Source organism: Cydia splendana, chromosome 5 (genome assembly GCF_910591565.1).
Source record: "Cydia splendana chromosome 5, ilCydSple1.2, whole genome shotgun sequence".
In the NCBI taxonomy this organism is placed as follows: Eukaryota; Metazoa; Arthropoda; class Insecta; order Lepidoptera; family Tortricidae; genus Cydia; species Cydia splendana.
The window spans coordinates 14,798,504-14,823,719 of NC_085964.1; the positions used below are offsets into that span (position 1 = coordinate 14,798,504).

A 25,216-nucleotide genomic window follows, 5' to 3' on the forward strand; every position below is an offset into this window, starting at 1 on the left:
CAACCATTATACCTTCTGAAATATTATGGAAATAGAAAAATACGCACGTCTTCTGTCAGTCTGATTGCATGTTATGTTATGTCAGTGTCACATGACACCAAACACATGAGTGTGAAAACATTTTTTTTGCCGTTGTTGGATTCTCTTGGTTTATTTTAATTATAACGATACAACGGTTCGGTTTTATGTTTAAACTCATGAAAAATAATGATATCTTAATTAATACCGTAGTGCATTTTGAATCGTGGCTCAAATATTTATGCGCAATCATTAATATTCATGGGTCTTAGTACTCTTAGTCTTAGGAGATTACCAGATGATTTGTTATTCCATTACAATGGGACGGTAAGGCCCTATTTGATTTATTTTATTATCCTAAAAATATTATTAACTTTAATAAAGTAAATTGTTTCCTCATAAGCTACTTGTGGTTTGATTACTTATAAGCTCTTAAGAAGAATAAAAAATAAATAACATAGGCATGAAATGTAAATTTTTTTGGTACTTACAGCCACAAAGAATGGAGAAAGATTGCAAAACGTGAAAGAAGAAGACATATTAGACAGAATAAAGCCAAGTTGCGAGGTAAGGAATGTTTTTTTTTTTTAATTAATTGGGAATTATCATAATCACAATCAAACAAAAGGGCTTGACAAATAAACAAAGGCCTATAAATCTTCGAAATAACCTAGTGTTTTTTTGCTATTTTGAAAAAGGTGCATAATCAGGCATAGTGCTCTTGATTATTGTACCAAAGCTCCAATTCATAAGTATTTTTCTATTTCCAGATAACATATTGAGTCCATCACACAGTAGCTACCACATATGGTTAAAGCAACAAGAAGAATTAGATCTCTTTGAAAGAGAGCAAATTGAAGCTGTAAATAGAGTTGAGAATGAAAAATGGATTCAGGCAGAAAAGGTAGCCACAAAGCAATGGGAAGAATTGCAGCGCAGAAAGGAAAAACTAAACCAGATACGGCTTGAACAGGAGGCCAAGCTAAACATGGTATGGACACAATATTATAAACTGTCCAGAATTTGAAAATACCCTTACACTGACTTTATTCTTATTATCGCAATATGGTACAGTCATCTGCAATAATATGTTACTCTTCGAAGGCCGCAAACATATGTGTCTCTCTCTTATGGCTCTACAAATAAGATCATGTCAGATAATTTCACAGCCTTTGTTGTCTGTATTTCTCTTGTGCACACATAGCTGCAGACATGCATACCCACTTTATGAACGGAATTAATGAATAATGTGCACTTTTGTGGCTTGCTATAAATATGTTTTTTTTAACATCTTACTAAAACAATTATTATGGAACATTTCAGGAAAGAGAACTGGAACAGAAAAGAAAGGATGAAGAAGAAAAGAGGCTTAAGGAAATTGAAGAGGAAAATATGCGGAAACAGCAGGCATTCATGGAAAAGCTTGAGCAATTTCTCACTGGAGATTCAGAAGAACCACCTGCAGAATTACTTGTGTCCAGTGAAACCAAACCAAATCATGAGCCTTGTCCTTTCTTTGTTAAGACTGGGTGTTGCAGGTTTGGTAATCAGTGCTCAAGAAATCACCAGTTCCCTGGCATAAGTAGGGTAAGTCTTAGTGTGTGTTGCTCCAAGCACAATTGACTCTATAAGCACAGTCTTAAGTGGTTAATCAATAAAAAATGTGAACATTTTAAGTGTGTGTCTATAGGACTTTGATGAAAGTTATTATGTTTTATGTTGATTATTATTTTGATTGTTACAGATAATTCTAGCAGCCAACTTTTTTACTCATATTGGCATTAACAATGCATTAGACAATGATTATGATGCAGATGACTTACTAGAACATGAGTATAGTGAAACTTATAAAGACTTCAAAGAATTCTTCTATGATGTTTTACCTGAGTTTGAAAAACACGGACAAATATTACAGTTCAAAGTAAGTATAATTTGGGTTGCAGATGCAACATGATGTATCCTTTACAAAACAATAAGTGCAATCAGCAGCAATTATTGCGGCTGTTTGTGTACAAACTGCATACTTAACATGGTCATAATGTACGGAGCCATGAAGCTTCAACCATTATCAACCTAGAAAGAGACTTAAAATTAAGCACTGACAAGGAAGGGTACCCAACTGTCCGACTCCGATTTGATTTATTTTGATATATGTTATAGAGTAGTCTAAAATAACGGACACGTATTTTTTTTACCTGCCCAAACTCAACTTAGGAGAAAATGGCCTTCAAAGTACTGAAAATTGACCAAACCTTCTAATTTCTGAGAAGAGATTTGTTCAAAAAAATTGATAATTAATTACTGGTTTCGTTATATGTTGGAGAACATGAATAAAGAATGGGGACGTGTTTTGTCATTTCACCACAAACTCATTTTTTATATATAAATATATTTATTATACATATTTATATATTATATATTTTTTTTTATATAAAAAATGACAAGTTGAGTTTGGGCAGCTAAAAAAAAAATACGTGTCCGTTATTTTAGACTACTGTTCAGCTTTGGCTTTGTATTTTTAGGATTATTTTTTTGTAAATACTGTGGCAACACCAAAGTCACGGTTCGAATTTAAATATTGCTCTGTCACAAGCTGTCAGGGCCAGTATGTCAGTAAACTAATACCTGTTCGCATCGCCTTTCGCTATTCTCGTTATTTTTTTCGCAATTTGTTAAAAGCACTACTGCCAATCTCTAGACTATTTAAAATCAGTGCTGTGTAGCCGAAAGACGCCGTGCCCATCTGTGCAGTGGAGAATCCTAGGTCTAAGTTGGCCGACTGAAGGTAACGGTTCTGAGCTTACCTCTAGCTGGCGACAAGGGCAGCCCGGACCACCACCAACAGTCCACAACGGAGACCAACGGTTCAACCCACAACCACGGGATTGCAAAGGTAACTTGTTGCCCCTAAACTTATTCCCCTATCGTCCCCTCTTTACAGTCCACTCTTTCGTCAGTGAACATTTTGTTCTTCGAGCCGCATAATTTGAAAAGTGACCTTTGGTTTTTCTTTTGTCGTTGTCTGTTGCTTATTTAAATTCGTTTCGTCATATCATCTGTTTAATTCTACATTTAGGGTAGACTTATAAAAAAAGTCGTGGGTAAGCAAGAAAGTTGGTGGTCGTGTAGTAGTGCTTTTACTAAACCATTCGTTCATTCGTGGTTAATACTGCTGGCAACATTTTCAAATTTTCATAGCTGTCAAGTGTCGACGACAGCTGTCAGTGTCACTCGTGTCAGTCAGTACTTAGTCAACGTTATTTTGCAAATAGTTTTGTGTTTATTTTCGTCGTTTTAGTGTGATTAATTGCATTTAAAACAATATGAGTGTACATGGTGATAGTGATACAGAGCCCGCGACTGTAGATATGTTCCGGGTCGCGCGCGGGTATGCTATTTTTAGATTAGAGAACATTGAAAGTTCGGACTTAAAAGGTTATGATGAATCGGACATAAAGGATTTAGAAAAAGACTTTCACAATGCTCAGTTAAGGATTTTACGTCCGCTGAAACCTGAAAGACGTGTGGAAGAGTACGAAGTTACGAGGGAATTTGAAAGTAAGTTGAAATCAGTGAAATGTAGGTTAAGACAAATGGCTAAGAGTGAGATAAGTGATAAGTCGTGTGACGTTTATACAATAAAAGTGCAATGCGAACTACCTGCAAGTCGACATTCTGTTGTCAACTGTCATGGCGTACAGGCGGGTCGCGGAGCACACCTGACTGACCAACTGAGTTTTATTTATCACCTTGTAATACAACAGAACCTAGACGCCACAATGGCGACGAGGATAAAGAACGTAAGAAAAAACAAAAAAATCGATGGAGTTGCTAAATAACCGACAAAAAGTTATCAGTTTGAAATTATTTTTTCAATAAAAGGGAGGGAGACGAATGACCCAAATAGCACAGGTATGATGGACCCATTGTGGACTTAATTTATAGCTCTGAGCACATAAACATCTTTATAAGGTACACTTCTGGTATTTAAACTATATTTTGATCGAGAAAAGAACTATTTTTACGCTAATATTATTACTATAGGGCACATTTCAACGTCTTATTCAGTTTAAATACTATTTAATGCTTTTACCTTTCCAAAAAACGGGTCGGTGAACAGAAATTAAGCCAAATACAGTAAAATAAGTTATTAAAAAAAAGGAATAAAACTTTTATAGCGACTGTGTATTTAAGAAAGCGTGTAAAACTATAATTAAGTTATACGTATAATAAATAAACTGTCGCGCATATTGCTGTGTCGTGCTGAATATGTCTGTTCACCGGTAATTTACTACAGGTAACTAAGTATACCAACGTGGTGCTGTCTGCGTTAACGGTTGTTGAAACAATATCTGGGTGCGCTGTAGTTTATTATTAGCTCACAAATGTATCTAATTAACGACAAATGCTTAATAATAGTTCACATAATAGGGTTAGCACTTTTAACCAGAAGTTATCTACCTAAATAAATAATAAGTGTACGCTTTATTTAGCGTCAGACTCAATAAAAATCAACAGATCATCTGCTATACAACATGGTGCTACTTAGCTTACGTGTGCTAGTTAGATATGCATTTAAATTATTTAACCAAATCAGCATAATATTATCTGGGTCTTGTTTCTATAATGCAAAAGGAAAAATAAATAAACAAACTGATACTGTCGGTGAAATTGGTCGTAAAGCTTAAGCGTAATATGAGTACTTATTCTCCAAAAATGGAATACTTTTATGGTTGTAAATGTTGTTGTGTTAATATTGCACTCACCCTCCTGGGGCCCAGCCATACAAGGAAAAAGTCTGAAATTTGCTATTGAAATTTGAATCTATAGTGTAGGATTCAGGGTTGATTTTGTTTTGTTTAAAATGGAACGAAGCAAAACAGATGCAAATCTGCTTCAATTAAACATTAGGTTGTGTCGCTAAGGAGCAAAATGTCATGGTTACGGCGACGGCGAACATTGAATCCTGAACGAAGCGAGGTATTAAAATGGAATACTGAGCGTAGTGAGGGATTCAAGTGTTAACGCCCAAAGTGAAAATAATTTTGCCACCATGTGACCCATACTGCTTTTCACATCACATAATATATGTATAAGGAAATAAAAAATAAAAAAAAAGTTAAATTAAAGAACCTAAAGTCTTAAGAGTTTAAACCTAAAGAGTCTAAAGAGTCTAAAGAGTCTAAAGAGTCTAAAGAGTCGAAAGAGTCTAAAGAGTAAATAGTCTAAAGAGCCTAAATAGACTAAAGCTTTTAAAGAGTCTAAATAGTCTAAAAAGTCTAAAGAGTCTAAAGAGTCTAAAGAGTCTAAAGAGTCTAAAGAGTCTAAAGAGTCTAAAGAGTCTAAAGAGTCTAAAGAGTCTAAAGAGTCTAAAGAGTCTAAAGAGTCTAAAGAGTCTAAAGAGTCTAAAGAGTCTAAAGAGTCTAAAGAGTCTAAAGAGTCTAAAGAGTCTAAAGAGTCTAAAGAGTCTAAAGAGTCTAAAGAGTCTAAAGAGTCTAAAGAGTCTAAAGAGTCTAAAGAGTCTAAAGAGTCTAAAGAGTCTAAAGAGTCTAAAGAGTCTAAAGAGTCTAAAGAGTCTAAAGAGTCTAAAGAGTCTAAAGAGTCTAAAGAGTCTAAAGGGTCTAAAGAGTCTAAAGAGTCTAAAGAGTCTAAAGAGTCTAAATAGTCTAAAGCGTTTAAAGAGTCTAAATAGTCTAAAAAGTCTAAAGAGTCTAAAGAGTCTCAAGAGATTAAAGAGTAAAGAGTCTAAATAGTCTAAAAAGTAAAGAGTCTAAATAGTCTTAATAGTCTAAATAGTCTAAAGAGTCTAAGGAGACTACAGAATCTAAGTTAGAGTCTAAAGATTGTTAAAGAAGTCTAAAGGGTCTAAGAGTCTTGAGAGTCTGAAGAATCTAGAGTCGTACATGTGTGCAGTAAACAGATTTTGTTGAAAATAATTATAATAAAAAAAAAACCATTTTCCGAATAAATGTAAAAAATTCTTCCACCGAACTTAGAAAGTACCTACTACAGCTGGTAGGACCGTGGGCCTTGGGAAGGTATGGCTATGCTTAATAATTCTGCCGCGCCAGCAATGATTGCGCGGTGATCGATCGGTGGTGACATTTGGAAACTCATGAAATGCTTACCTTGTCCTCCTTAAATAAGTTCTTTATTTAATTATTTAAACGAGTTTTCAAATGCAAGTACCGCGGTTATGGTGGTGGGGCGGGGTTGCTGATGCCGACTATGGTGCATTTAAAATAATTAACTAGACATTGACACAACCTTGCCTATAAATATGAAAACTAGAGAAGTCGAGTTTCATAGGCTGAAAAGACAATGGTATTAATGTATAGTTTATGCAAGATACGAGTTCCGTATAAATAAATACCTACAATTGGAGTGAAGACTCCGTGAGTGGAACCTAAGTCCGAATAAGGAAATACCATTGGAGTGAAAACTCCGCGAGTGCTGCATGGGATATCGGCCCATGTAGTGCAAATGATAAGTTCTTCAGAATTAAAAATAAATATAGCTCGGGAAAAATTCCATAAAATTTAAATTGTTAGTAATATGTGACTATAATTAACGTTAAGGAGTGAAACTCAGGTTATTGTCACAAAGACTCGTTGAACTTTAATGTATGTCTTGGGGTCCAATCCTATGTATATGTGTCTACCTGTTCTGTTTGTTACACGTTAGGTTACTTCGATAACTCCTTAAGTACAGAAACTCGGTAGTTAGAAGGTACTTACCTAACGCACATATTCCGTGCTTACTTACGGATAGTATTTAATTACAATGATGTCTTAATTGTCCGCTTTAGAATGTGCCTGAGTGTCGTGTGCCTGCTATCTGCGAGCACTCTTCCAAGTACGCACGTTTCAGAAGCTAGCGTAATGGACATTTTTAATGTTGCTGTCGACAAATTATAAGAATACTTTTCGCAAAAACAGAGTTTGTATGAACGATTCGTGTTTCGACTGATGCAACAAGAATTGTACTTTGGAAATTTCTAATCTAATCTATTCCTAATGATTCTAAATGTGATTTCAATGCGGAAAATTGAGCCTCCGCCCATCTAAAGGAAAATATTGAATCTAGGGGTTTCAGTTACAATAAACAAGTGATTATGGGAACAAATTTGATAAAATGTTAGGAGGCAACTGAAAGAGTTTTTGGGCAAACATAACAAACAGGTAGACAGGATTGCGATAATGGCGCCGCCTTCCCCCTAAAAGATAAAATGTGCCGGCATGTGATAAATGTGCCTACAAAGGCCAATTCAAAATGCAAAGCTGCACTAGGACTAAATGAGTACCGATAAAAGTCGACGGGCCGACTAAATTAAAGTCCAAAAATAAATAAATTACCTAAAGCCAATCAACTAATTTTAGTGCCAAAAGGACACAATAGTAATTCTATAAATTTACAATCAGGTCAAAGGTCAATTTAAGGTAAATAAATAGACGCTGGGTCCGTCACAATGCCACACATTGTGTAGGTATCTAAAGTAAATGCTGAAAAAAATACAAAGTACCAATCAGTGACGATGCGTGAAACCTTGCACTCCCACTGCGCTACTTTATATATGACTTGTTCCTAATAGTGAAAACATACACATACGAACATAGTAACCAAATCCGTAAAATGGACGGCCAAGTGATGGCGTCAATATCGGACAGTTACCCAGATACGTTAGTGGGAAATTTATACTGTGTACGTATAAAAACGTAAGGACCAGACGTGATCTTGATTGCACCAAATTGCAGTTTGCCTAGTTGAGGTTGAAACTAACAAAATCAAACAAACCTTGTAAATTGAGTTTGCAGATCGAGCCTCTATATTTGCAAGAGTACATATATATTATAAAAGAGTTATTTACTTAAGTCGTTGTTTAATTATCGTACAGGTACTAAGTACCAAGTATGAACTTAAACCCAAAATGGCCTAGGGTTTTATTAAAGCAACGGAATAATAATAAAGTAAATCTTCGAACAATGTACTCGGTGAAACCGTGTTCATGGTAATGAAATTCCATTGGTTCCTTGTAAAATATACATAATTAGAGTTAAACAATATATGCCACCATCAAAATGAACATACACAGGTGCTAGTTTTGCTCTATAATATATCTGTAAGTAATTGAACCTAAGGGAAGCAAAATGTCTATAAAAAAAATATTAATGTGACTGTAACCATGGTCAAATTAAGGCTGTGTATATTGTAGTCAAGGGCTACTGTAGACTATAGTCAAGGCTAAAATCAACTTCCAATTGTAAGCAGGGATTAAAGTTGTTTTCATAACATAAATAATATCATTCATTGTATAAGTAACATTAAGTTGCTAGATTAACAGTACAGTCGATATACCATACTTGAATATAATTGAGGTCAATACTGTATTCAGCAAGTATTATAATTAAAAAACGGTAATAAAATAATGTATCCAATGCAATTTATAATAATAACGGTCAAATATGTAGGTACCTACATCATTTTACCCGAGTAATAGAAATCTATTTGTATAGATCATGGTTTGCGTAAATAACATACCAGTACACAAGTAAAACTAAATAGGTTGTGATATTTGGTATGACTTTTTACCTTACTTAACATTGGACCATTTACGTATATTATAAATTGCATTATATCTATATATTATACTATATTACCTATCAAACAGCCAAGTAAAACTGAGGAAATCAGTTGTTGCCAATAAATAATGTACATGTACGAGATGTTATTGGAAAGCGACCTGTATGTTACAATTTTATTGGAAATTCACGAAATAGGTATTAATTGTGTGAAACGTGTATATAGCTTGAACGCTAATGAAAATACCTAGAAAAGTGTAAGCATCCAAAGAAAATATGTATCAATTAAGGTTAAACTGGTAAGATATTTAAACCTCGAGTTATTATCAATTTGAATAAAAGAAAGCAGACTCGAAATTCAAAACTGAAAAAAGGAGAAGGAGAGAGACTGACATTGTAAAAGTAAAACCATAATTGTATTAAAACACTTTATTACGCTAAACAAGTACATAACAATAAGAGAATAGAATAAATGTGTACAAAGGCGAACTCATCCCTTTAAAGGATCTCTTCCAGCTGACCGCTAAGCAACTGAGAGAGATACTAGGAATAGTGTAAATATTCCAAGGTTATATTGTTAAAAAATGTTTATTGTTGAACTGTTGAGAAATGAATATATCCACACCTCGCCGAGTTTCTTCCGCCGGTTCTTCTCGGGTCTGAGGTTAACGCTGTTTTCCGAACCGGTGGTAGTATGTCGGAATTAGAATCTAAATTAACCTAGCAGTTATAAGATAAACAGATGTGAGATGACTGAACTATTGTTGCATGGCTAACGCATAAAATAAAATAAATAAATCATTATACAAAGGAAGAGATGTGACGTTTATACAATAAAAGTGCAATGCGAACTACCTGCAAGTCGACATTCTGTTGTCAACTGTCATGGCGTACAGGCGGGTCGCGGAGCACACCTGACTGACCAACTGAGTTTTATTTATCACCTTGTAATACAACAGAACCTAGACGCCACAAGTCGGATGTGAAGCCTTTAACGCTTGAAAATAATTTAGCCAAGCTTCCTAAAATAGCGATTAAGCCGTTTGATGGAAAATTGGAAGGCTGGGTGTCTTTCAAAGAGCTTTATGACTCCCTCATACATAGTCGGAGCACAATTAGTGATGTTGAGAAATTACATTACCTATTGTCAAGCGTTCAGGGTTCCGCATATGATTTAATTAAAAGTTTTCCTCTATCAGGTGACAATTATAGCAGTGCATATGAGACGCTGTCCAATTATTATGATAGGAAGAGGCAAATTGCTGTAATGTATTATGAAAAACTGCTAAATTGTGACCCAGTCAAGAACAAAACAGATTTGGAAAGGGTTTATAGAACTTTCAATGAAAATTTAAATATTTTGTCAAAATTTAACCTCCCCGATAAAAACTTTATGTTGTACTATTTGCTATGGGCAAAGTTAGATGTCGCTACCCGGGAAGCATTTGAATTACAACTCACTTCTAATACTGAGGTTCCAAAGTTTGACGAGTTGAAAAGTTTTATTGAAAAGCGGAGCAGGGCTTTGGAAAACTCAAGTATTAGTGTTAGGCCTCAATCTCAGAATGTTAAACCGTTGACTAAAAACAAAACGGCCCTGGTCGTTTCGACTCCGTCAACACCGAGCTGTGTTTGTTGTTCGGGTCAACATAGTCTCGACAAATGTAACAAATTTCTGAATCTCAATAATGATGGCCGGTTTAATCTAGTTAAGGAGAAGGGTTTGTGTATTTTATGCTTCTCGAATGCACATAGGGTGAAAACTTGTCGGGCTTCTCGCTGTAGTGTGTGTCATCGTTCACACCATAACTTATTGCATTTTACTAAGAATGTTGAAGCACCCACGGTCACAGAGACTGCTACTGCACCACCTAGCAATAGCATGAGCAGTACTAGCAGTAGTAGTAGTAACACGGTTCTAACTGCTATGTCGGGAGATAATACAATCTTTTTTGCTACTGCCAAGATGTTGATTCGGGACAGTTCTGGTGTCTTCCGCCCAGTGCGTGCACTTCTGGATGGTGCTAGTGCAGGCAAACTTTTATCGAAATCTTGTGCTGAAATGCTAGGGTTTGAGATTTCTGGCCAACACACTGTGTTTGGCATCGGTAACTCGCCCAATCAAACATTTGGCTCACTTTCATGTGAGATCAAGCCAATGGGTAATAAACCCTCTTCGCTGAGTACTAAACTCGAAGCTTTCGTTATGTCGCCGGTATGTGCTGACCAACCTCCACAACCTGTCGATTCGTCGGGTTGGTCACACACCAAAAATTTATCGCTGGCTGATCCTGATTTTGCCCGTCCGGCGCCGGTGGACTTGTTGCTTAACGCACAGGTCTTCGTTTCGTCGTTGTTGCCCGGTATACGGCGCGGGGAGCCTGGACAGCCTACTCTGTTGAAAACCATCTATGGATGGGTCGTAATGGGTGAGTGTGATGAGAGTCAGCTCACATCAAGCGCTTTCGTATCGTCTCGCAACAATAATAAACATTGTTTTTTCGTGTCGAGTCCTTCGCAAATTTTGTCGCTCGACGATTCTGTAAAAAAATTTTGGGAATTAGAAAACGTTAGTTCTCCGACTAAACCTTTCGTATCTGAGGAGGACCAACGCTGCGAAGACTATTTTCGTGGAAAATACTATCGCAATGAAGAAGGCAGGTTCGTAGTTCCATTACCATTTGTCGACCCCACGAACAAACCTACCTTCCTCAATTCGCGCGAAATCGCTCTCAAGCGGTTCACGTCGTTGGAACGCAAATTGAATTCCAACCCCGAGTTTAAAAGGGCGTATGTGGAATTCATGAATGACTATGAGTCTCGAGGTCACTTGGAGGAAGTGGAACCTCCTTCAACAAGTGAAGGCCACTTCTATTACATACCTCACCATGGTATTCTGCGTGACTCCGTCACCACTCCTCTTCGCGTAGTTTTCGACGCAAGCGCTAAGGACGCCAACGAGACGTCCTTAAACGCTACTCTTCTCGCTGGGCCCAAGCTTCAGACCAACATCTTCGATCTGCTCACACGCTTTCGCTGGCATGCCGTCGTCTTCACAGGTGACGTGAAACAGATGTACAGGCAGATTCTGGTTCCTGAAGAGGACGCTGAATTTCAGCTCATCTTGTGGCGGCCCTCTGCTGTCGATCCTGTGCGCGACTATCGTCTTAAAACGGTCACGTATGGGGTTTCTGCTGCGCCATTCCAGGCTCTTCTTACAATGGCTCAACTTGCCAGTGATTCTGCAGCCAGCTACCCAGGTGGTTCAACCGTACTCGCTCGTGACATCTACGTCGACGACGTCGTCACCGGAGCGAATTCTGTCGAGCAGGCGCGTTCGCTTCAGGCGGAACTTACGAAAATACTGTCGTCGGGGGGTTTTCATCTCAGAAAGTGGACCTCCAATAGTAGTGAGTTCCTGGAGAGCCTACCGTCTTCCGATCTATACTCAGAAGACTTTAAACATTTCGAAGAAATGACTGACATTTCTCTAAAGATATTGGGCTTGCTATGGCAACCTCAATCTGACTCCTTTCGTTTTCGTGTAGCATCTACGCCTAATGGTCGGTGCACGAAGCGCACCATTCTGTCGGAGATAGCTAGAATCTTCGATCCGTTGGGTTTCCTCTCGCCTGTAACATTTCTCGCCAAGTATCTGATGCAGTTGCTTTGGGTTTCGGGCGTTTCCTGGGATGGAGATGTCCCGGAAAGCATCAGGCTGGAATGGCAGGAATTCAAAACTCAACTCTCGTCGCTGAGTGCTGTAGCTGTGCCTCGCCGTTTAGTCGGGGAATTCGACGTGCTACATCTCCACGGATTTTGTGACGCATCAGAACGTGGCTTCTGTGCCGTAATCTATTGCCGTTCAGTGACTGAGGAGGGCGACGCTGACGTCAAGCTAGTGTGTGCGAAGTCCAAGGTCGCGCCGTTACGTAAATTGTCAGTGCCGCGTCTCGAATTGCTCGCAGCGGTTCTGCTGTCGGACTTGATGGCTTCGGTCGTGGAGGCTTTGAAGCCCTTCCACTCGGTAGATAGAATCTACGCATGGTCGGACTCAAGTGTGACGTTAACCTGGATCAAGTCGTGTCCATCCAGGTGGAAAACATTCGTGGCCAACCGTGTGAGTCATATCCAAGACGTCATTCCTCCCGACTCCTGGCATCATGTCAGAACCACTGACAATCCAGCTGACTGCGGATCGCGTGGTTTGCTTCCCCAAGACTTGGTCAACCAAACTTGCTGGTGGAGCGGGCCTGATTGGCTCAGGCACCCCACTGCGAGCTGGCCTAAGTCAGTGTGACGCCAGATAGGGATGTTCTTCACGACGAACAAAGGATTACGGTCCTTGTAGTGTCCAATGACAACGCACTAGTTGACAATCTATTAGAGAAGTTCTCGTCGCTAGGAACACTTCAACGCGTCTTAGCGTATTGTCGCCGCTTTGCGAACAACGCGAAGAACCAAAAGACGACTGGAAAGCTGTTACGCGGACCTTTGACACCTCTCGAAGTAAAACAGTCACTGATGATTCTCGTGCGCTTCGTGCAACAGCGCAGCTTTGCTCAGGAAATCGAAAAGATTTCCAACAAGCTTTCGAATTCTCTTCCCAAAGCGTTTAGAAAATTGTCCCCATTCATAGACGAAGCGGGTCTCTTAAGGGTGGGCGGTCGCCTGTCGCGTGCTTCTCTCGACTTCGACGTGAAGCATCCGTTGCTTCTACCTCGCGACAATCGTCTGACCTTCCTTCTTATAGACGAATATCATAGACGGTTCATGCATCCAGGCATCCAAACGCTTCACAACTTGTTGTCACAGCATTTTTGGATCATGTGTCCAAAACGGGCTATCTACGCAGTGGTATCGAAATGTATGAAGTGCTTTCGGGTGCGGCCACTGGGTGCCACTGCGCCATTCATGGGGGACCTGCCGTCCTATCGAATATCCCAGCTCAAGGCTTTCTCGAGCGCAGCGGTCGATTTTGGCGGGCCTTTCGACATCGCACTCGGTCGCGGACGCGGTAACAAGACGTACAAGGGCTATATTTGCGTCTTTGTCTGTACCGCAACAAAGGCCATTCATACTGAGCTCGTCACCGAGTTGTCTTCGGATGCTTATCTCGCCGCACTTCGGCGTTTCGTCGCTCGTCGTGGTCGGTGCAGCAGGTTAGTGTCTGACCAAGGCAAAAATTTTGTCGGTGCGAACAACATCCTGCAACGTCTAGTGAAGGATGCTGCCGCACACCATTCAATAAACTTTGAATTCAACCCGCCGGGTAGCCCACATTTCTCAGGGCTCGCTGAAGCTGGAATCAAGGCCGTGAAAACACACTTGTCGCGTGTCGTCGGGAACCAAAGGTTGACGTATGAGGAATTCTCGACGATTTTAACCCAAGTCGAGGCTTTGCTCAACTCAAGGCCCCTCACTCCTCTTAGCACCGACCCCAACGACCTGACGGCTCTGACTCCCGGTCATTTCCTCACCACGGAGCCTCTGTCGGTCGTGCCTGAGGAAGACCTATCAGACGTTCGGGTTAGCCCTCTCCAACGCTGGAAGCTGCTTCAGAAGATGCACCAGGACTTCTGGAACAAATGGTCGAAGGAGTATATCCATACTCTCCAGCAGTGGATGAAGTGGCACGATAGGCAGCCCAACGTCCAAATTGGTGCACTAGTGCTCGTTGTGAACGAGCAGACGAGCCCAATGAAGTGGCCCCTGGGTCGCATCATCGACACACACCCCGGATCCGACGGGATCTGTCGTGTGGTTACTGTGCGCACGGCCACAGGGTTGTACAAACGGCCTGTGGTCAAACTGTGCCCACTGCCTGCGTAGTCGCTTTAGAGCGCTACCTTTGTGTTGTCCATTTTTTCGTTTTAGTCTTAATATTATCGCACTTACCTTACTTTATTGTTTCCTTTTCGCTTAGTCAAAATACAATGCATTTTGGTGGGCGGAATGTTCAGCTTTGGCTTTGTATTTTTAGGATTATTTTTTTGTAAATACTGTGGCAACACCAAAGTCACGGTTCGAATTTAAATATTGCTCTGTCACAAGCTGTCAGGGCCAGTATGTCAGTAAACTAATACCTGTTCGCATCGCCTTTCGCTATTCTCGTTAATTTTTTCGCAATTTGTTAAAAGCACTACTGCCAATCTCTAGACTATTTAAAATCAGTGCTGTGTAGCCGAAAGACGCCGTGCCCATCTGTGCAGTGGAGAATCCTAGGTCTAAGTTGGCCGACTGAAGGTAACGGTTCTGAGCTTACCTCTAGCTGGCGACAAGGGCAGCCCGGACCACCACCAACAGTCCACAACGGAGACCAACGGTTCAAACCACAACCACGGGATTGCAAAGGTAACTTCGTCTCACACTATTTCGCACTTAATTTCAATTTTATAGGTTAATTCTAGCATACAACTTTCTTGCTCAACCAGCCCCTAAACTTATTCCCCTATCGTCCCCTCTTTACAGTCCACTCTTTCGTCAGTGAACAACTACTCTATAACATATATCAAAATAAATCAAATCGGAGTCGGACAGTTGGGTACCCTTCCTTGTGAGTTGATTAACCTCCTCCCGATATTTAAAGTGAAATCAGATGTCAAATTCGAGGCACTACTATTTGTAGACTTTATATTGTGACGTTATTTACGAAAAGGGACCTTATTGTCGATGGGGCTTACGCCATGATTAACGATGCTCCCATATAGATACAATGCCGCGCGACGCTGTGCGGCGTAAGCGCCATCGACAATAAGGTCCCTTTTCATAGATAATGCCCCATATAGGTGCTTTACAATTTTAATAACTTGGGTATGGGTAACACAACACGTGAAAGCCAGTTTAAAGGCAGATTAAACAAATACCTCAAGGAAGTCTATCTACGACCTATATCTACTAGTAATCATAATTTAAGAATTATTTTATAATTACTCATTAAGTCAATTCAGAGGGGCTATATTACATTTCAACAATACTTTGATCACAGCTTTGGCGTAAGAAACAGAGGTTTGTAAATATAAAGTAACAATCAATTTTGTCATAAAGGAAATCAATATGTCTAACTAACCTTCGGAACTTTTCAGGTATGCAATAACTATGAAAAACATCTTCGTGGTAATACCTACATAGAGTTTGCGAAGTTGCGATGCGCTGTCTCTGCGTACCGCGCGTTGCACACGCGTTGGTTTGCCGGAAAACAACTTTCGCTACAATTTTGTCGCATAAACTCGTGGAAAACTGCGATTTGTGGTAAGAAAGAAATTTGTTGAATACCTAAGTATTTATGTAGCTATATACGTAGCTAGAAACTCATTTTGTTGCGGTCAAATGTTTCATCATCATTTTGTTGGTGACACTGACAAGCCTTTAATTAATTCAGAATGTTTATTATGTTTCAGGTCTTCAATCAACAAAACGATGTCCTAAGGGTCGTTCATGTAATTTTCTCCACGTCTTCAGAAATCCTAATAATTTATTCCCACTTAACTTGACCTATAATCAAGAATCTGAAAGGTGATTATTTTTTTTATGGCAAATAACGCCATATTATCTTTAAATACGTTTGTCTATTTGATTAGCTGAGGCGGCGCGCGCAAGGCACGTCTACACTGGTCGTTTTGTGCGCGAGGATATTGCCTCGCGCGTATGCTCGCTCTGTGTGGACCCGGCTATTAAAATGTTCGTATCCTGCTTTGTGTAGTTATACCTGCACATATTTAAAATAATTGTTTGCTTACACGTTTGCCTCAAAAACATAGATAAACTACGTATGCGTCACTTGCACCATTCCAATAACCCGTGGTTAACCCATTAAACTTGGAGTTACCATGGTTACCAGTACAATTTGACACTGATTTAACGGTTTAACCGCTTAACGCGGGGTTAGTGGGCAAGTGGCCCTAATAAAACTGAATGTTTGCGGCGAATTACGTAGTCGCTCTCAATTGCTTCAGTTATTTTACAAAGTGGTTTCAATGCAAACATTTTTTCTAGAAAACGCCTAACACCACCAAGATCATGGCGTTGGTCTGAATCGCCAGAAGTCGAAATACCCAGGAGGCGACGGTCTCGTTCCCGGTCCCGAGAAAGAAGCCGCCGAGTATCTAGGCGAGACGAGCGGAGACGAGACTCTAAACGGTGCAGACGCAGGTCGCGACCACGACGGCGGAGCCCAGAATCCGAAGCAAGGAAATAATTAATAAAATATGTGTCTATATGGTCATTTTTTGTATCTTTTATTAAATTGTTTTAATTTTTATCGTCTTTTAGGTACCTATACTATACCTAATAAAATAACAGGTGCATTTCGTAAAATAATTATACCTATCATACGCAATGTATGTAAGCATACATGAAATATTTTACGTTCACCAATAAAGTACCATGTTGACGATCACTACGATCAGTTTTCGTTTCCGCAGTCACCTCAGTGGAAGCCTGCTGGGCCCATAACCTGCGAAAAATTTGTACACAATGTCGAAGTAATATATCCGCTGACAATATTAATTCTCTGGCACTCTACAGAGAACCATTCACACTTGGTTCACACATTCTATTTAAAGTATCCAAACAGTGTTAGCAATTGTGTGAACCACTTTGCCTCCATACACTTATGTCATACTCTATTTATGTCAAACTGATGCTGCGTGCGACTGCTGCGACGCAAATCGATACCAAACCACTAAGTGAGTAAGACAATTTCTTTGTCAAATATGTGTTGCGTCTCACATTTTGCTTTGATGCGAGAGTGAGAGGCAATGACATTGGACCATAAATATAATAATATACAGAGATACCTTCCAAGCGAGCTGTCACTGGGACCACTTTTTTATTTTTTTATGGCATCGCGCTACTGGCGCATTCAGCCAGACGAGTAAAGCAGGGAAACGGAATTAAAGGATTACATTATAACGGGTAAGACGGAATTTTGGAAAAGGTAAAGTATAGGCAGTTAGAGTTTTATGTTATGACGTGAAATAAATGAATACAATGATTTAATAGTTATTTGTTTTACAAGGGGGCAAAGTTGTTGTTTAACCGCTCGTGCTAATATTGATACCCGAGCAAGCGAAAGATTCCAAAATTGAATCACGAGCGTAGCGAGTGGTTCGAAAAATGGAATCTTGAGCGTTGCGAGGGTTAAACAAAATTTGCCCCCGAGTGTAACACAAAATTTTTCACCACACCAACCCGAACCAAATATTAAACGTAAAATATCAAACAAAATCAAATCCAAATTAATGTTATTAAACATTTATCATCCAAAATTTTCATTTAAAAGTCAATTCTACCAGCAAATTGCATTTGATTACTTTGCCTCACATGTGAATAAAATGCAACTTTGCTATCAGTTTTTGAAGCGCAAAGTAAGCCTTTCCGAGCTGGTGTGGTGAAAATATATATGGAGAAGAATCATTAATATACAGGAGTGTTGTAATAGATGTGGGAAACGGAACTTTCAAATCTGACAGCTGTCTTAATAGTATAGAACGATCATAATTCATAAAGGTTACATGCAAAAAATATATCAGCGGGATCAGCTCCACAAGTACATGCAGAACTGGCCACGCGATTTAGTAGTTTGAGGTGTTCCGGTGTACATACGTGACCCAATCTCATTCGAATTAACATACTAGTTGTAGGTTTTGGCAGAGAGATTTTAGCAAACCAAGGTTTGGCAGGAATTGATTTTTGAATGCTTCGATAATGTAACGCAGCAGCACCTGCACCAGATGTCCATAAATTCGTCCATTCGTAGGTATAATTTAGGCAGTGCCAACAGGTCTTCAGCAACATTCTTAAACGGAAACATGTCCCCACAACTAATGGCATCTCGAGCTAAATCATCCACCCTTTCATTACCTTTAATCCCCCTGTGTCCAGAGGGATCCAGGCAATGGAAACCGAATACCCTTTAACACATTCAACACCAAGAATCCGACTGTCGGGTACACTGTTCGTAGCGACTACGCGCTACATACGACGAAACCGTGGCTACGCGCTACGAGCGTAACCCGTAGCACTTAGTGGTATTGAATGTGTTAAGGGACCACTTTTGTTTAGTGTACGATTAACAATGTGGTCCACCTTGCTGTAGCCATGTCGATAAAATCATATCGATAAACTATCGACATTTCTTGCAATTTTAATTTTACTTCAAAGGTTTAATGATACCTAAAATGAACAAAAACGCTTTTATTCTTTATTGTGGTTATGAGATCACAATTTTATAGTCACGCCCCAGCAGGGAACCAAGGGAAAGTTCAGATATTTAATTAAAATACATAAATACCTACTAAAATAGGTGTTCCGCAATAATTGAATTATTTTATTATATTATAATATAATAAAATAATTCAATTATTTCGGAACACCTATTTTAGTAGGTATTTATGTATTTTAATTAAATATCTGAACTTTCCCTTGGTTCCCTGCTGGTTCCGCAATAATTGAATTATTTTATTATATTATAATATATTCATTATCCATTAGCATTTCAATTATGTTTATGTTTAACGAAGATATTGAAGCTTCAATTAATCGCTATTGCGTTCCGCTGTGTAGCGTTTATCGATATATAACATGATTAAAATCGACTTTTCACATCCGTAAAAGAGCACACATATACGTTTTTATGCACACATACACAACCTGGGTCTACCTAAAAAGGGGACACCTGGATTTGAAGTCCATCTTGTCAACAGTATGGTTGTCCTTTTTTGACAAACGGCATTTTTAAAAGAGCAAGGAGAGAGAAATGATACTAGTTGCTGCGCCGTCAAAGAGAACAGAAAGCGTTGGGGCCTTGCATTGGATAAAGAAATTGGATATTATAGGTGGAATACCACTTTAAGGCGAAGGCTAGACGTACATTAATTACTGTGATTATTAGTATTACTTTGCGCTAGGCGATAATCCTAGAAGATCTATTATAATTTTCTTATTCTTTGGTGAAAACCGAATTTTCCCTGGGCAATATGAGTAGGTCTCCAAACGCATCTGAAATGTAGAAACGTCAAAATATTAATGTCAAAATCATATGTTCTATGATGATTATTTAGAAAAGATAATGTTAGAAATAATGACACGTTTTTAATTATTGTGCATGCATAATTTATTAAAAATGCGAAAATCTTTTTCATTTGTATTACTCAGACAAATTAATACATTAACTTGTGGTAGATCCTACAAAATATCCTGGTTGCCAAGAGCAAAATGTGAGAACGAATTATACAACAACTTGATAAACAATTTCAATAAACTCCAATTTTACAATACTACGTCCAAAGCAGAAGTAAAGACGAAAAATGAAAACAATGGTAATCAAAGAAACCTTTTCAATCTATTTATAATTCACCGGCTATGTGGTATTCTAAGTAGGTGTATAATTTTCTGATAATAATATGAATATATTTTTCTTCGCAGATAATTTTGAATATTCAAAAGAAAAATTAATATCACAAATGAATTTCTCATCAGAAGAGCATGCCAGACCTTATTATAAATTACCAGTCAAGACCTTACTACATATCTATCAAACTACTAAAAATGATAGCAAGAATGGTTTCTGCAACAACAGACTATATTATATAGCCAATAAAATTAAGGTATGGTTTGTTAAACACATTTTATGCTCTACACAGTGAACTTTTAAAGTACACTCAATACTTATACTTTAAATTTCAGTGCTCACCATCAGAACTTAGTGAACGCCTAGCAAAAAGAACTTTTGTGTACAGCTTGTCATTTGAGTGGCTGGAGAACTCTTTGGAAACTCTACTAAGTAAGTCTTCAGACTTATGTTGAGGAAGTTTCTTAAGGTTTTAAATGTTTTATTTGAAGTATATTTATTTCTTTACTTTTTAGAAATGGGTGTGTCTACTGATCGAATTTTAAGAGATTTATGGGTGCTTAAATATAAGCATGAGACAATACGTGAAAGACTACAGAGAGTAAAAGATATGGGGATTGAGACACTCTACCCTTGGATGGTTCGTTGTAAACAGGATATTATGAATAGGTAATTTATTGGGTGTATTCCCATGTCCCCACCGGGCACAGATGGGAATAGATTAGGCTTGTGTCGGTCATGAACTAAGAACTGTTAAGAATTAAATCCCATCAAGGACCGAAAGGAACTAAATCTTTTTGCACACTCTTAATCGGTCTTTAGGTCCTTTAGTTCAGTGGGATTGGTGAGCGCTTGACATGAGTGAAATAGAAAATAGACTGAACGAAATGGTTCACAATGACGCTGGCACGAGTGCGAACGAGATAAAAGAGTGACAAACAGTCCTAAACCTGAAAAGTATGAAGAAAAATTAAATACTTTTTATTTTATTTTATTGTGTCTAGCTTTTTGATGTTTAATCGTCATATATTATAGTATCATACAACTTGAATCGTAATTCAGTTGCCAAAGATTTAGAAAAAAACTACTGTAATATCGATTCATACTTTCCAGGCTCTCAAAGACCGAACTGAACTAAAGGAACTAAAAGACCGAACTAGTTCTTTTGACCGATTGACTGAGAGCAGAGCGCTCTTTGTAGTGACCGAGCAGGCACAAGCCTAGAATAGATGCATTCATATGAATCATTTCCATCTGTCCCCACCTCATAGCTGGTGGCAGTCGCATGGGGTGGGGACAAATGGCATTACACCATTATGAAATTCTATGTATGAATGAGTATCAAAGATAATTCACTAATGTATTTTTATAAATTACTTTCAGATACATAAAGATATCACAAGATACAAAAAATATCCTTGGAAGAAATAAATCAACACAAATTTATTTGGCTGACCGATTGAATACCACCCCTGAGGCTGTTGCAGAGATTTGCACAAGAATACCAGCTCTTAAGACAATCAGAGTTACAAAGGTAGCAGTTTGGTTTTAGCTTTGCTTGGTTTGGGGCCAAGTGAAACTGTGTTTTTATTATAAAAATGGGTCATATACTAAAGAAAAAGTGACCTAACCGTAACCCTTTGGTGGCCAAAGCCGGAAATGAAAAACACAAATCAAAAAATTATTTAATAAAATAATTTGATTTGTTCCTTAGTTCTGCTTTTTTTATTTCTGATAGTTATTGTAACATGTGTTTTTCATTAAAACAGAAGGATTAAAGTATCTTTATGAAATGTATTTATTATTTTAACTGATTTGTGATACAAAGTGTTACCACTGGTAACTTACAAGGTGCACTTATCAACAGTTTGCCTTTAAGAAAATGATAGTCTTTCCCTAATGTGTTATTTTTGTTTTTAGGTAAAACATTTTTTGGATTTCTTGATCAGTGAGGGCTTTCAACCAGAAGATATTGCTAATAAGCCTAGGGTTCTAGCAGCTTCACCTGATACAGTCAAGCTAAGGTTGGAAAAGTTGCGTAAATTAGGACTTACTGAAATCAATCTTAATGTTCTTTGTAAAAGTAGAAAAGACTTTAAAAAATACTATGAATCAATTGAAGCCTTACATATGGAGAATAAGTTATAAATAAGAACTAGTATGGCACTGTTGTCATGATGTATGTTGAGATTATTAATAAGTGTGAAAGCTTGTAGCCTAGATGACAACAGCTTTTAAATGGGAAACCAGACTTCACCTCCAGCTAAAATGAAGCCTTAACTGGAATTATACATCCCTGTTATTTTTTTAATCATACAATAGCTGTAGATACAATAGAACTGAATATTCATGACTAATTACTATTTTCTGTACTGGAAGGTCAATAGGAATTTAGAAATAAAACATGTTGCATACAATTTATGATGATTATTTACCTCAGCCATACAAAATAATGTCCCTGGAATGAATATCTTAAAGGAAAAGTATATAGATATTTTAACCAATACATTATAAACAGGTCAAAAACTATAAAAATGGGTATGGTTATTAATAACATGAAAATGTAAAAAAACACCTGTTTTATTAACACAAATTTAAGGCTACTTTATTATTGCATTTCATGTGACTTTGTGATAAAACAGCATATGATTTAATTGTGACTCACTATAAAATTTACAATTGCAACTAGTCACATCACAAATTATTGCATTCATTAATGAAAAAATATCTAGCATTCGGAACTAATGCAAAGAATGTTTAGAAATATTAAACTACCTATAAAAAAACCATGAGGTCAGTGTAGAAATCCATAAGGATAATTGAACTACTGATGGGCACATTGCACTCCTGGACCGGCATGCATATGCTCCTCATCGTCACTGGCATATGCCTCCTCACGGCCCCCACGGTTGCGGTCGTTGGCTGTGTACTCCATCAAGTTCACTTCCTCCACGTCCTCACCAGTGGGCATTACAAATGCTGGTCGAGGTGGTAATATACTTTCAATCTGTTTTAACTGCTCTTCCGAAGCAAAGTTATTATCAGGGAAAACAACATCAAACTTCACATATAAATTCCCCTTCTCAAATGGATTTTTGAACTGAGGCATCCCTTCGCCTTGGATTCCCTTGAGATCTCCAGGCTTAACTACTTCTCCTGTAAAGTGTCTTATGAGCAAGTCACGGCCATCTAAGTGCTTGACAACAAACTCAAAACCACACAAAGCCTCAGTTAGTGTAATTTCACGTTTCATCAAAAGATCATCACCCGTCCTTTGAAACACATCATGAGTTTTCTGCTGCAGTACAATTATCACATCTCCAGGTTGTGTGTCAGGCTGCTGATCTCCTTCACCCCTGAAGTATATTTTCTGATTTTCCCGCATGCCTTTTTCTACATGAACTTCCAGTATCTTGGTCTCATTTAAGACTTTCTTCCCTTTGCACTTAGGACACTTATCCTTCTCATTAATTGTTTCACCTTGTCCTTGGCAAGTCGGGCAACGGGTTTGAAATTGGCGAGTCATGTTGGGCCCTATCTGTTGATAAGAAATTTTGATACCCTGTCCATGGCAGTCCTTGCAAGACACAACAGCTCCTGGCTTTCCACCTATGCCTTTACACGGGCCACAAATCACATTTTTACTTAGTTGTAACTTTGCTGTTTTGCCATTGTACATGTCCTCTAGAGTCACTTTCAACGGATGTATGGTATCCTCGCCGCGAGCGCGCTGACGGCCTCGGCTGCCTCCACCCATGCCGAAGATATCTCCAAAAAAGTGACCCAGGATATCGTCAGGGGGAAAACCGCCACCTTGTCCACCTTCTTGCAAACCTTTAAGCCCATACTTATCGTACGTTTGTCTTTTCTTGGGGTCCGATAATGCTTCGTAGGCAAAGCTAATTTCTTTGAATTTATCACCTGCAGCAGGATTTTTGTCGGGATGGAATTCCTTCGCCAACTTGTGGTAGCTCTGCAAAATGAAGTAAGCATGACAAAATGAACAATGGGTATAACGTGCTACGGTTAGGCTCCAGGAAGGAGATTATTTAACGTAGTTAGGCAAATAAAAGTATGCTTATGATTCTTACCCTTCTTATTTCTGCATCACTAGCATTCCTAGAAACACCCAATATATCGTATAACTTATTATCAGCCATTTTTTTACAGATTTTGTAAGAAGGAAGGGTGCAGCCAATAGACTAATTTATAGTACTTTTTCGATTTGGTGTACAGAACACAGATAACGTAAGGATCTTGTCTATGACATGCTATAGACTAGCTCCAATTATTTTTTTAAAAGCCGCAACGCACTACCGCACCGCACTGCGACCTTGGTGCGCTGCACCTGTGAGAGTGTGAAAGAGATATCTCTTTCTCGCTCTACTAATCGAAATTTTTTGACAACTGTTAAGGCGTATCCAGACTAGTCCAGAGATTGACGCCAATTTCATTTCTGATCAAATCGACCGATTTCTGGATACCGCTTAAGGTGTAGAGTTTGTGAAGTAGGGCTTGTAGATTAGAAAGCTTGGATTTAAGCCCCCTCCACACTCGTGCGCGAATCGCGGCTTCGCCCGCGATTCACGCGCATAGTCTGGAGGGGGTTTTACAAGAGATCTGATAACTTCAAGTTCAAGTTCTTTATTTGCGTTCATGTTGTACATATGGGTATTAAATAACAAATGAGTTGTTTCAAACATGAGCCCTGCAAGGGCATAGCATTATTACTTAACCTAACTTATACCTAGTACAAATAAAAATGTAAAATTGTAAGCTTATTTATTAGAATAGGTACATCTTAAAACTTATTATTTAAATATTCGTCGACAGTGTAGTAGCTTTTGTTTATAAGGGTTTCTTTTAATTTTCTTACAAATAAATGTTCTTTCTTTTCTTCCTTTATATTTTGTGGTAATTTATTATATATCTTTATGGACATTGATAGAGGGCCAGACGAATGGAGTTTTAATCGGGAGGGTGGTGGCATTAACTTTGATTTGTTTCTTAGTGTATAAGTTAGCTGTACATCTTCACGTTTGGTATATAATTCTGAATGTTTACGGACAAATTTGCATATTTCTAAGATATAGAGGCTAGGTAGGGTAAGTATTTTGTGTTCTTTAAAATGAGGTGTACAACTATCAGTTTGCTTTATGTTTTATAACTTCTGGACAGTGCGAGACTTATAGTTTGGTCTTGGCAACATTTTACATGAAAAGGTTTTTGGTGGGATATTTATGTTCAGGATTTCATGAACATATTT

General features: G+C 38.4%; 3 protein-coding genes across 3 annotated transcripts; 2 read left to right on the forward strand and 1 right to left on the reverse strand.

Moving 5' to 3' along the window:
* Window positions 1-116: 116 nt before the first annotated feature.
* Window positions 117-16,822, forward strand: LOC134790766 (U2 small nuclear ribonucleoprotein auxiliary factor 35 kDa subunit-related protein 2). The gene is made up of 8 exons (XM_063761690.1): window positions 117-345; window positions 512-585; window positions 789-1,009; window positions 1,342-1,605; window positions 1,763-1,939; window positions 15,683-15,848; window positions 15,998-16,112; window positions 16,593-16,822. The coding sequence occupies exons 1-8, from the start codon at window positions 317-319 to the stop codon at window positions 16,792-16,794; spliced, it is 1,248 nt and encodes a 415-aa protein (XP_063617760.1). The 5' UTR covers window positions 117-316; the 3' UTR covers window positions 16,795-16,822.
* A 2,850-nt stretch (window positions 16,823-19,672) lies between these two features.
* On the forward strand, window positions 19,673-22,371 carry LOC134790768 (transcription termination factor, mitochondrial). Its single transcript, XM_063761692.1, has 6 exons — window positions 19,673-19,918; window positions 20,025-20,206; window positions 20,286-20,382; window positions 20,466-20,619; window positions 21,334-21,484; window positions 21,871-22,371. Exons 1-6 carry the CDS (start codon window positions 19,705-19,707, stop codon window positions 22,096-22,098), a joined length of 1,026 nt encoding a protein of 341 aa, XP_063617762.1. The 5' UTR covers window positions 19,673-19,704; the 3' UTR covers window positions 22,099-22,371.
* Window positions 22,363-24,201, reverse strand: LOC134790767 (dnaJ homolog subfamily A member 2-like). Its single transcript, XM_063761691.1, has 2 exons — window positions 24,042-24,201; window positions 22,363-23,923 (listed from the first exon to the last, which is right to left on the reverse strand). The coding sequence occupies exons 1-2, from the start codon at window positions 24,108-24,110 to the stop codon at window positions 22,775-22,777; spliced, it is 1,218 nt and encodes a 405-aa protein (XP_063617761.1). The 5' UTR covers window positions 24,111-24,201; the 3' UTR covers window positions 22,363-22,774.
* Between the last annotated feature and the right edge of the window lie 1,015 nt (window positions 24,202-25,216).